The sequence below is a fragment of the Phragmites australis genome, chromosome 24 (assembly GCF_958298935.1).
Source record: "Phragmites australis chromosome 24, lpPhrAust1.1, whole genome shotgun sequence".
Taxonomy (NCBI): Eukaryota; Viridiplantae; Streptophyta; class Magnoliopsida; order Poales; family Poaceae; genus Phragmites; species Phragmites australis.
The window spans coordinates 7,549,043-7,562,279 of NC_084944.1; the positions used below are offsets into that span (position 1 = coordinate 7,549,043).

Genomic DNA, 13,237 nt, shown 5'->3' on the forward strand with positions numbered 1-13,237 from the left:
ACCGAGCTTGAGAACAGCAATGGATAGACAGCAGCTAGTGATGCGTTGAAGAAGTGGCGGTGGTGCTGCTTAGTCTCTAGCTCGGGCGGGCTCCTATCGAGGTCCTAGGCAATGGAGGGTAGCACAAGGACGGCGGCAACCTCCTAGTACTCCTTGGTTGCTTGCGAGGGGAGAAACGACTACAACAGAGCTATAGCGGTGAGTAATGGCAACTGCGGTGGTGCTATGGTGGTGGCAAGGCGGGGAAATAGAGAAGGGGAGATTGGGCTACTCTATTTATAGAGGGAGGGAGATGAGCAGAGAGGCGGTGCAGTGCGTCGTGCTGTCCTTGGTGTGCAGGACGAAGGCGGCGGCGATATTTCGCGAGGGATGGCGACTTTGTGCCAGCCACGCACATGCGACAGGCGTCGAAGTCAAGCAGGGTTAGATGGCATGGGCGGTGCATGTGAGAGAGCAGAGAGGGGAGAGAGAGAGAGAGAGAGCGAGAGTGTGGGGCAAGTTGCCGACACATTGAATGCGGGAAGGCAGTGGCCGTCGCGGTGGCGAACAGCGCGACGCATCACGCTGGAGGAAGGAGATGGCTCGGGCGAGGGCATTCCAGTAGAGAGGGCGCATGCCCGATGGTCGACACGTGGACGGTTGGGCTCTCACCCGGACGTGGGCACGGGCGAGTGCGAGCGGGTTGGCGCGCACGGGGAGAGCTAGGCCAATGGAGCGTGTTGTGTCGAGCAGGGGAGCGGAGGGAGCAAACGGAGTCGAGCCAGCTAGGCCGCTCAAAAGGGAGTGGAGGGGTATTGAGCCCGGGGAAGAAAAGAAAAAGGGGAAAGGGTTTGGGTTGAATTCAATTGGAGTTTTTGAATTTGAATTTGACTTTGGACTTAACGTCCTTGTGATTTGAGAGAGTATTTGAATTTAATTTGGTGATAAGGAATTGGACCTTGTGATTTGAGAGAGGATTTGAATTTAAAGAATTTGAATTTATTTGATTTTAGCTGAAGGGAAACTAAAAGTAGATTCAAATTTGAGAGACATTCAAATTTAAACCTCCACATAAAGAATCATAAGAATAATAAATCGAAGCATATGAACAATTCAACACATATAGAAGTTTCGAAATTAAGTTAGTGCATTTTGGAATACTTAGCCAAGTAATACATTTGAATGTACACACACATATATATGGAAACTAGTCTGTACTCCCAGGAGTACATACTCCCTACTATGATATACTATATATAAATGAACTGGATATACTATTTTATCACTATGAGTATACTTATATACTCATCTTAAGATACTCCAATGTGAATTACATGAAAAAATTGAAAAGAAGCCTATCAATTTTAATAGATTTTGATAATACCTTCATATTTGTACATAAAATGTAATATACTCAAAAAGTATGTACAAACCACCTAATAAAGTATACATACCACTTGAATGTAGTAGTTATGAGAGTTTTTATCTGTTCTGCTCAGAGCCTTTAGATTATCAATATTGAAACTACACCAAATCAACATATCATATTACCTCTGGAAAAATTGAACCATACTTTCATCAACTATCTAGTAGATCGAGTCTAAGTATAACACCCATCGGTGAATATTTAGGGGGTGGGAGGGGCTCAAGCCTTCCCTATAGCCTTTCAAGCTCTCCTCTATATTTTTTACAAGAGAATAAAAAGAAAAAAGATATTAGGTGGAGGAGGAGAAAGAAGATGGCTATCCTCGTAGCTTCACTGCATCTGTCACTGATAACACCTGATAACACTATCAGCGTAGGAGATTGCAACCCCTCACTGGCGTTGTCATTGCATATTGTCCGCTTCGGTTAGTTGTGACGCACCATCAACTTCACCCCCCAGTTCGGACTCTAGAAGCTGCCACGAAATATGAGTTCCATCTCAACGTGAAGGTGGTCTCCCTGTCTTTTATCATGTTACACGCTTTCAGGACGCATTTGCTAAAAATAAGGTACGACAGGGAAATTGATATTAGAATGACTAGTTCAATCAGAGGAATTTGCAAATTTTTTATGAAATAGTTTTTTGAGTCTGTTGGAGCGAAAGAAGATTTAGAGAGTAAATTTTATTGGGAAGACTCCCTATATAATAATATTGAAGTGGATTTTTGAACATCTTTTAGAGATGCTTTTTACATATCTGATCATACAATTTGAGCTGTTTGTTATTTCACCACCAGGTAGCGGTTATCCCTCGGTTACGAGAGATGATTTTGTTCCCCAATATTCTCACATCTGGTCTATTCAGATTGTTTGAAACACAATCTCAAAGGAATACACAAGAATTTCAAAAGGCACTCAAATTCACCTAGATAATTCTGGCATTTCAACGGACCATATATATGGCGTTTGTAGCAATCCTTGGACTAGCACTGCTCGCCTTGCGCTGCATAGTCGGCCAGAACAGAAGTCCTCCGAAAGCTGCAGTGGATGCGAAGAGACCGGAGACCCATCTCGCACGAAATTCTCCGCTGCAGCATCGCCTGTCCACTAGACGGCAAAACACTCGTGCGGTCTACGCTAGGCAAACGAAAACAAATGATGCCGGGCTCGCGTCGGACCACCGCGATATTTGATACGGTGCCATCCCGCTCCGGCCGCCCACTCGATCTCCATCCACAACCATCCAAAACACCGTGGTCGTCGCTGCCAACGTCGTCGTCGACGAAAAACACTCGCGGCAGCGCGCTTCAAGCTCCATCCAGTTCTACGTCAATGCTTCGGTACCTTTTCGCGATGTCCCCATTTTAATTTAACTCAATTAACTAACTAGTTATTCTAATTAACTAATTAATTAAGTTGTACTAACATAGATTTATAAATAGTTATCGGTGCTTCACGCCCATTCTTAGCTCACCATATTTTAAATTGAGGTGACTGAGGTATTTGCAAGATCTCATGTGATTAAGGACCTGTTTGTTTGAGTTTCTATTTTTAGTTTTTCTGAAAAACTGTGCTTTTGACTTTTCTAAAAATCTGCTTTTGGAAATAGGTTGTTGGCTTCTACAATAAATTTTTGACTTCTCAGTATTTAACTTCTCAGAAAAGCCACTCTCAGCGAGCTTCTCAGCATCTAGTTCATTTTCCTCAGAAGCAGCTTCTGGCTTCTCCAGAAACCATTTCTCAACAAACCTGTTTGTTCTGACTTCTGGTTTCTGGGCTTCTAACAGAAGCAGAAGCCAGAAACAGCTGGAAACAAACAGGCCCTAAGATCTAGTAAATTTGGGCAAACGTAGCTTGTCGCAGAGCCTCACAGCAAAACAGACCGGCCATCACGCCTAACAGGAATTAACGCACGACTGATTTAGCTGATTATTAAGGGGTCGATGATGCGATGACGACACTTACCACAGTGTATCATATGTTATGGGCAATTAATCCATAAAAGGATTGTTGAGGGCATTGTTAATACCACGTCCACATGGTACATAATGGTATGGTTTTGCTCCTATGAATATACTGTATTCGCTTTGCCTCAAGAACAGTGGAGGATGGGATGTAAAAAGAGTGGGTTGTCTATAGCCCATTCTAGTGTTTTTAGATCTAAAACACTCAAATTTTGGTCTAACAATCCACACATTTCTTCCTTATCTAAACACTCGAATTTTAGATCCGATTCATCTTTTGATCTAACAATCACACATTTCTTCCTTCTCTATACTGAGAATCTCTACCACCATTCCCACCAGATCTACTACCGCCATACGAATCCATCTCATTCCGATGCCCCTGCCCCAATCCTGTCACCACCACCAAGTCGCCCTGCCGCTACGGCTTCTCTCTAAGCTCGTCTACCTCTGATAAACCCCTAATTCCAAAATATAAAATATCGTCAGTAAAACTCAACCCCAAACCTAAAATCCTCGCCAGAGAGATGACGAAGAAGAAAGGGCCTGCAACAAACACGAATAGTTGAGCAGATCGAGCAAATAAAAAATTGAGTATTCATCCACCTAGAAAGACACAATTGAGATAAAGGATTCCCCAAAAAAATGTATCGTCGAGGATTTTTTTTAAGGTAGCTAACAAGCCGTGCCGTGTGACCACCCACGCGCGTCCTAGTCGGTCTTCTTCCCCCCAACCATTCGTCGTTGCAGCACTTGCCCCCCCTAACCCAATCACAGCTTCAGAGTTCAGACGTCGCACCCCTACGCCTTCATAATCGTTGCTTGCCGGCGTCTCTCGTGCCCACCAATGCGCCTTTCTGCCACAACTTTTCTACTTTTTGTTTATCGGTGCCTGCATAACCTGTTGCCTAACCTAATTTACAGTCTCGTCTCCTCTGCGCCATCTGCTACCACGATATGTAGCCCAACCTAACTATAGATATTACTACGTTGTACGAGAGGGAAGACCCACGGTGCTTCCCGTGCTAGATTCCACACCGTCAGATGCACCGGTCTGTCGCTGGTCTGTCGATGACGATCCCCTCTCCAATCATCGCGGAGAGAGACGCTGACACGTACGTACTGTGCATGCAATCATTCAACCCTCGCGCCCCTGTATATCGGCCCGCCGCTCAGATCTGCAGGCAGCGGCTGCGCTTGCATTCTCCACACAGCTCACACACACCAGATAGAGAGAAAGAGCTAGCGTAATACATGGGGCGAGAGGCCGTGGCAACGAACGGCGCTGGCAGCCGCGCCAGGCCGCACGCCGTGGTGATCCCGTTCCCGCTGCAGGGGCACGTCATCCCGGCGGTGCACCTGGCGCTGCGGCTGGCCGAGCGCGGCTTCGCGGTCACGTTCGTCAACACAGAGTCCGTGCACCACCAGACGACGCGCGCCCTCGGCGTCCACCCCGTCGGGTACGACATCTTCGCCGGCGCGCTCGCGTCGTCGTCGTCATCCTCCGAGGACCAAGAGCTGGACGTGCGGTACGAGCTGATAAGCGACGGCTTCCCGCTGGGCTTCGACCGGTCGCTGAACCACGACCAGTACATGGAGGGCGTCCTGCACGTGCTCCCGGCACACGTCGAAGAGCTGCTCCGCCGCGTCGTCGCCGACCCGGCCACGACGTGCCTCGTCGTCGACACCTTCTTCGTGTGGCCCGCGACGCTGGCGCGGAAGCTCGGCGTCCCGTACGTGTCGTTCTGGACGGAGCCTGCGCTCATCTTCTCCCTGTACTACCACATGGACCTGCTCACCAAGCACGGCCACTTCAAATGCGAAGGTAAATTAAATAGTAGCAGCACTATCACCTCGTCGATCTCTCCTTCTCTGCCGTACATATCTTAAATTAACTTCATAATTTTGGTAGTCAGTATTGTGTTGCTGTCATAACTTCAGCTTACATAATTAACTTTTTAGCTTTCAGCCCACTTGTCATAGGAGCAATTTTTTTTTAAAAAGTTTAACTAAAATTAGTTGGCTAATTTTCTTAGCTCAGGATAATTTTAGTCAAAGTTTTGTGGCCATTTAATCTAGTTACCAACCCAAAGGGCCCTCCATATATGATATTATCTTACGAAAACCCTCTTCTTTATGATGATATATATTTATACTTTCTTCTCTTTAACATAACTATTAAATCACAAAATAAATAAAAATATTACAAACATCGTTCTAAACGAGTTCTATAAAATTTGCTTAAATAAACCTCACGCCGCACTCAGCCGAAACGCACGACGAAAGCGGCTCCCAGGCCGCCAATGAGCGGGAGACACGAGACTCCCGTTTTCACCATGGCTTTCCAAATGGGCCGTCGCTTTCTCCGGTGGACAGGATCGCAGGGAGCCGTGCAGCAGGAGGCCCACGACTGGTGCAGATGCGCCTGCTGTCATCTCACTGTCGGTCCGTCCTTACCCGGTACGAGACTGAAACGTTGACTTGGCCAGTCATTGGAGATTAGATGGTTGTTTGGGGAACTTCAGCTTAAGTTTAAAGAATCTAGAATGCAAAAATGTGTTTGAGAAGGTGCTTAGAAGAGGCAATGATAAGTTATTTAGCGTTCATTGGTCATTCCAACTCTGCTATGCAAGTACTCCTGAAGTAGTTTGGGGTTGCCTGATCTTCGGTCGACTAAGATTCACTTAAACCTCCATGTTGCTATTCCTGACCGTTGGATCGCTTGCTTCAGCCAATTCATAGCCACTTCTTTCCTTCTGGTAAGGGCAGCTTCAACAGTTGCCACGTCAGCTATCTATAGCGATCCACATCAATTTTTCGGGCAAGTGGAGGAAAGAGGGAGAGGAAGCAGGCGAGGTACTAGCGCTCCTGCAAGCAGTAATTTATAGTAGAGGTCGCGGGACCCACCACATCCTATCCCGTCTCCTTTCCTCCTCTCCCTACCTCTCTTTTCCTCGCGCATGGTCACAGACTCAGTCACGGTGTCATTAGCGAACTGATTGCTGCTCAGTTTATCCACTACACGGACCACCTGATCAGAGAGGCTCAGGAATCAGTGAGCTAAAAGTAGCTAGACATGGTGCAAGAGGCCGGCGGCGTAGCAACGGGCCGCGGCGGCGGCGGTGGCGGCAAGCCGCACGCGGTGGTGGTGGCGTACCCGCTGCAGGGCCACATCATCCCGGTGGTGCACCTGGCGCTTCGGCTCGCGGCGCGGGGCTTCGCCGTCACCTTCGTCAGCACGGAGGACGTGCACGACCAGACGGCGCGCGCGCTGGGCGTCGACCCGGACGGGTACGACGTCTTTGCGTCCGCACGCGCCGCGTCGGCGGCCGGGGAGCTGGACGACGTGGCGTACGAGCTGGTGAGCGACGGGCTCCCTGTGGGGTTCGACCGGTCGCTGCGCCACGACGAGTTTATGGGCGCTCTGCTCCACGAGATGTCGGCGCACGTGGAGCAGCTGCTCCGCCGCGTCGTCGTGGACCCGGACACGACGCTCCTCGTCGCCGACACGTTCTTCGTGTGGGCCGCGACGCTGGCCAGGAAGCTCGGCATCGCGTGCGTGTCGTTCTGGACGGAGCCCGCGCTCATCTTCAACCTGTACTACCACGTCGACCTGCTCGCCCAGAACGGCCACTTTAGATGCAACGGTAATTCAGCATGCGTGTTACCGTGCCGTCTCGATCGTGACAAAATGATCGAGTGCTGTTCATTGTGGTCTTCTGGAGGATGGATCCCACTCCAGTATGAATCTCAAAGCCATTTCGACGACAAAGATTATACAAGCGCTCGCTTATACAAGTAGTTTCACATTTCTCACCGTGTGCCAGCTCTCACACAATCTCTAATCTTTACGAAATCATCTTGGAATGTTTGTGCCGCAGAGCCTCGCAAGGACACGATCACGTACATCCCAGGCGTGCCGGCGATCGAGCCGTGCGAGCTCATGTCGTACCTGCAGGAGACGGACACCACCTCCGTCGTGCACCGCATCATCTTCAAGTCGTTCGAGGAGGCCCGCGGCGCCGACTACATCCTCTGCAACACCGTGGAGGAGCTGGAGCCGTCGACCATCGCCGCCCTCCGCGCCGAGAAGCCCTTCTACGCCGTGGGCCCCATCTTCCCGGCGGGCTTCGCGCGCAGCGCCGTGGCCACCTCCATGTGGGCGGAGTCGGACTGCTCCCGCTGGCTGGACGCGCAGCCTGCGGGGTCCGTGCTGTACATCTCCTTCGGCAGCTACGCGCATGTGACGAAGCAGGAGCTGCACGAGATCGCGGGCGGCGTGCTGGCCAGCGGCGCGAGATTCCTGTGGGTGCTGCGGCCGGACATCGTGAGCTCCGACGACCCGGACCCTCTGCCGGAGGGGTTTTTGGCGGCCGCGGCGGGGCGTGGGATTGTGGTGCAGTGGTGCTGCCAGGTGGAGGTGCTCACCCACGCCGCCGTGGGCGGGTTCCTGACGCACTGCGGCTGGAACTCCATCCTGGAGAGCGTGTGGGCGGGCGTGCCCATGCTGTGCTTCCCGCTGCTCACCGACCAGCTCACCAACCGGCGTCTCGTCGCGCGGGAGTGGGGCGCCGGCGTGTCCGTCGGGGACCGCGGCGCGGTGCGCGCCGACGAGGTGAGGGCGCGGATCGAGGGCGTGATGGGCGGAGAGGAGGGCGTGAAGCTCCGGGAGCAGGTGAGGAAGCTGAGGGGCACGCTCGAGGCCGCCGTGGCGCCCGGCGGCTCGTCGCGGCGCAACTTCGACGAATTTGTCGACGAGCTGAAGCGCCGGTGCGGCGGCCATTGAGCCGACCGGCCTATCCGGCGGGTGCCCGCGACACGTTCTTGGACGTGCGCTGCGTATCGACGTGTTGTCGCTTGTAATTTGTATCATGTTGCGTAGACTCGAAGTGGGTACGTACTACCACACACACACAAACTGGCTCGACTGGAGTATGCCTACCGTGTACCGGTGTACGGTCGGCCACTGTTGCGAATGCTTGATATTTATGTACGTAGGTCAAGACGTGGTTCTGTTGGCTGAAGTTTCAAGTGCTCTGCTGTGCATGATGTGAATGTCCAGATGTTCTTTTTAATTTGCATAATATCATGGTAACAAAAAGTTGAATTTCGCCTAAAAAACATAGAGTTGAATTTCCAAAATATTGAAAGAAATGAATTTTCTATCATTTTTTTTCAGAATGGCATAATTTTCCTGGTCATCCCTTCATCTCGGCTAGGTCTCTTCATGTTCCCATGCACGGACTCGGCGCAAGAGAGAAAAAATGAGAAAAACAGGGAGCTACGGGGCGGCGGGACCCAAAGCAAGAAGTTCGGGTTGTCTCCCTCACCATTTCAGGTTCTCTTCCCCTGCAACAAACTAGCCATAACATTTGAAAAAAAAGAGCCATATGTTAGTTTTGATCTTTGGGCAAATGGCGCGCTAACTAGCCTAATTAAGTCCTAACTACCTACGCGTCTTGATCAGAGGTGAAAACCAAAAATTGGTTTTGGTCCCAAACCGCACATCGCCATATATAAAGAGGAACTAGCCCCCCATGATAAGATCATCCTTGCTCGTGTGGTTACCCTCACCAAATATCAAACACTAAACCGATCCTACGCTGTCATAACCCGAAAGTTGTCACTGACGTCGACATGTTGCCAAAGTGCGCCCTTGACGTCATTGCATCATCAACGCTAAGGAGCTACACCAACTGTACTAATCCCTGTCACGATTCTTCCCTGAGCATCGAGATTTCACTAATGGCATCCCCAAATCAAGATTATACCATCTAATTCCACATTGATTATAGTGTTCTGCAATTAGGCTAAGGATTCCTGTCGTATTAGTTCAATCAAGTTCAACACCATCAGCTACAGTGACCCCTCAATGAACTCAATCAATAATGATGCCTGCTCGCCACCGCCAAATGTTAATCGACGCTTGGCACCCTAGTAGCGTTGCAGCAGTTGTCATACGGTTGATAAAGGGTTTGAGAAGGTTTCTCTAAATTTGAACCATTTTAGTGTCACGGTATAATTTTCTCTTTTTAAAAAGAATTTAACGACAATATTATTTTTATAGTTGTATTATAGCATATTTGTAATTATTGGCAGCCACAGGGTCAAGCTTTTAAAATCTTTTCCGATTTGTTCTTCACGCTTCTTAAATTTTAGGTGATTGAAAACGACCGATGTTGCTCCGGCAACAAAGAGCAGCGTGCCGGTGGGGTTGAGGGTGAGGCTTTCTCCAATAGTTTTTTCATCTCCAGACTTAGAGAGATGTTGGCAGACGGTATGCCTGTCAGCGGAGGAGGTGGGCGTGACTGTTGGACAGATGACTGTTGGATGGGCTAGTGCTAGAACACGATAGTTAATGTAACATGAGACCTGCCACCGGATACGGCGGGAGGCAGACGGCGATCGCAAATGAACGGCTGACCTTCGTCCAATAAAAAAACACCGATTTCAGGCGTCTGACGTGCAGCATCCGCCTTTGTTCTTCGTCCCCAGAATCACCACGCCAGCCTGCCGCCGGCAGCCGCGCCGTCAAACCCTCCTCCCTCTCCCGTCATCATCACACGAGCGCTGCTCGCCCGACCGCGCTGCCAAACGCATCTCCATCCGTCCACCGAGGCACGCCGCGTCGAGTTCTTCTCTCGTAGCTGTCGCCTTCCGTGCCTCCCCAAAACAGCAGCCTGACGAAACTGACTGATTCGGATTGATTTCATCTCGGATGGATTCGCCAACGTATCCAATTTCTCGTGGCTTGCGGTTTTTTTCTCCGTGCTGGATTACTAATACCAGTTTAATCTCCAAAATACTGCGAAGTTCAACTGAACATCCCTACATTGAATTCGCCCCTCCCTCAGGCCAGCGCTACTGTGTGGGCTTGGCTGCCCTTCACTGCCGGACAGCAGGAGATAAGCATTCGTAGGACATCGCTGTAACACAGTCTCATAGTTGAACCTACACAGGTGTTTCATCGTATAAGGCCTCGCATTTGGCACGGACGCCACCAGGCAGTTCGGAAGGAAGGCTGTATGCAGGCTTGTAGCATTCAGTTGAGCTCATCAAAATTTCGATGGCTAGAACCATGGCTGACATCTGGTGGATTCCGGGTTACAAGGCGTAGTGGAAATTTGTTGGGTGAGCTGGATATGCCCTTGCTTTTGCGATCTTTTTATGTCTTTTTGATGTTTACAGATTTCAAATTCGTACCACCAATTTTGTTGACTTGTTATTGTGTGTGTGTGTGGGGGGGGGGGGGGTTGGAGATTATCCAGGTTGCAATGTAGAGTACCGTGCTGTCAGTTGCAGCACTCTACTAATTCAGTACACAGTCAGAAAGAGGTATTCTGGAGTGCACTGGTTATGACCATTCTTCATAGTCATACTTGAAATATGATTTTAGCATTGCATTCTCTGTAGTTTATGTAATACTGGATGTTAAAGATGGATCTTTTGGGACTGAGGAGAAAAATGAACTGCAGGCCTTAGAAGAACTTCTTGAGCCGATTTTCTTGTGTGCTACCAATCTGGTTTGGCTATCACTTCTATACTGTTTTGATTTGGTTACCTAGTGAATGCTACATTCATGAGGACGGACAAAACAGTAGAAAGACCTTTAAGGCAGGGCTTAACATTATTTTGCAAAAATGCTGTTGATTTCTTTTTGCTTTACTTCGCAAGAAATAAGATGCAAATCCAAGCTTTGCTGTAAACATGATCTGTTGGAATTGATCTTGACTCGTGCTAACGTTCTCTAACAGAATGGGATCGAGAGATAAAGGGGAGCCGTCCCCACCTTAGCGCCCTGATCGGAGGCGCAACCAACATTGGTTGCGGTCCCGCTCCACACATGCCACAATATAAAGGGGAATGTCGGGGCTTGTGAGGGATCGATGTCTCACGCAGCTAACACACACTTAACATATCAAAATCCTAGACCGATCTAAAGGGTGCGCTGCAGTAGAGCAAAGGCCGCCGATGCTGTCGTGACTTCACTGAGGTGCTTCACCACGGCGGCTACGACTACACCTCCTCATCGATCAACTCTAGATGGCATCTCCGAACACTGGTATGTGTATATGCTTCCGTTTAAGGTGGTGTTTGATATTAGTGCTAATGATCATGTTAATTAAGGCACAATTAAATTCAACATTGGTATCAAAGCCTAATTAGCCCTAATCAGACCCCCAATTAGGCTTAATCATGTTTGGATGACGCCAATTCATAAACAATTAGGCTTAATTATGTTAATTGGTGATCAATTAGCTCTAGTTGTTCCCGGTTTAAGTCTTTTTTCCTTTGGACCCGATTGTTCTGACCCAGTGATGTTCAAGTTAAGGTTTAATTGATGAAAATTAAGGCTCGAATTAGATATATTTTATGCATATATATGTGTTCTTGTGTGTTTTTGGGGTTGGTTTGGGGGCAAATCGACATGTTTTGTACCGAATTGAGCTCTAGTAGCATTAAGAAGGAGGGGAATTAGGGAAACTCTAATGCAAATCCTAAATAAAATCCCCAAATCCCCTCATCCCCAACCCATGAACCCTAGAACAAAAGTAGAAGGGAGTACCTTATGTTGCGATGGAGACCTGTCGGAATCCTTCCCACCAGCAGATCCATCTTCTCGGTGTGGATCGCGTGCGAATCCTCCGACTCGACCGTCTCCTTGCGTGCGTCATAGTTTCGCTAGTGCACGTTCCCCCTTCGCCGCGTGCGCATGGCGTTTTCACGAGACCACCAAAGACCGGCTCGACGAAGCCACGCGCAAACATTGTCGCACGCATGCTCCGGTGAGCCGACCCATGGCACCGCCACCTCATGCTCTGCTCATCTCTTGCACTCTCCTCTCTGTCTCTATCTTCAGCTGGATTGCCTCGCTGGAGCTCTCACTCGCACGACCACCGCTATGGCTCCTCTCCTAGCCGCGCATTTTTCTTAGAGGAGATCGAGAGGGATGGGGATTAGGGTTAGGGATTTCAGCCGGTAGTGTTTTATCCTAGGTGAAATCGTCGGACAACCATTGGATTGAGATGAGCAACCGGGATCACGCGGGCTCGGGTGGCTGGGCTTGCGCCGCGCTATGGGCCAGGCGCGCGCGCGTGTGTCGCGTGGGCCGAGCGGCTGAATAGGCCGGTTGGGCAACTTTTCTTTTAAGTCTTTGGGCTTTTCCATTTTTTATAATTTCCAATGGTTATCTAATGCTTTTATTCATTTATGAACTGGATTATGGCCCAAAATTAATAATGATTAATGCACAAAATTATGATTAATTCTCTAGACGAATTGTAACCAATGGGAATATGTTTACGAAGAATTTTACACTCAATATTATGTGCATTCATAATTGCTTTCTAACCAAAGTTGACTGTGATTATGCGACATTTTATGTGTTCATTCAAATTCTTTTCCGTTTTGTGCCCAAAAGTGATGCGGATTGGAGTTTTATTTTTGGCATGATTTTAATTAGACCAACATAGGGTTATTTTTGTGCAATTTATTTCTTTATGATAATTTTTAATTCGGCCCAATTTTTCTCTTCAGCTCTTAACGCTTTCTCTGTTGCCGCTACAATTGACAGCATAGAGCAACTTACAGGGAATAACTTTCCCGCTTGAAAAGCTAAGGTGACCATTGCCCTTGGAGTTTTGGACCTTGACTATGCACTCAGGATTGACGCTCCCACTGCTCCTGCCATTGGCATGGAGAATTATGATGAACTGAATAAAACTTATGATGCACTTTGTGAGAAGTGAGAGCGGTCCAATCGCGTGTCACTAAAAATTATGAGAAACTCGATCTCAGAAGCTATAAGGGGAGCAATCCCAACCTCGAAAAAGGCTAAAACGTACTTGGTATCTGTAGATGAGCAATTC

General features: G+C 48.8%; 1 protein-coding gene across 3 annotated transcripts; it reads left to right on the forward strand.

Annotated features, from left to right (window-relative positions):
• Window positions 1–4,553: 4,553 nt before the first annotated feature.
• On the forward strand, window positions 4,554–8,392 carry LOC133906968 (UDP-glycosyltransferase 86A1-like). 3 transcript variants are annotated; one of them, XM_062348937.1, is made up of 2 exons: window positions 4,554–5,193; window positions 7,250–8,392. In XM_062348937.1, exons 1-2 carry the CDS (start codon window positions 4,623–4,625, stop codon window positions 8,152–8,154), a joined length of 1,476 nt encoding a protein of 491 aa, XP_062204921.1. In that variant the 5' UTR covers window positions 4,554–4,622; the 3' UTR covers window positions 8,155–8,392. The 3 variants fall into 3 exon arrangements, with proteins under 3 accessions (XP_062204921.1, XP_062204918.1, XP_062204920.1); XM_062348934.1 differs by lacking the exon at window positions 4,554–5,193 and adding an exon at window positions 5,674–7,109; XM_062348936.1 differs by lacking the exon at window positions 4,554–5,193 and adding an exon at window positions 5,687–7,015.
• Window positions 8,393–13,237: the final 4,845 nt, after the last annotated feature.

Coding starts and splice junctions, on each gene's coding strand:
- LOC133906968 (XM_062348934.1), top strand. CDS start 6,445: ATGGTGCAAGAGGCCGGCGGCGTAGCAACGGGCCGCGGCGGCGGCGGT. Junction 7,110..7,249: donor GGAGGATGGATCCCACTCCA/GTATGAATCTCA, acceptor TTTGTGCCGCAG/AGCCTCGCAAGGACACGATC.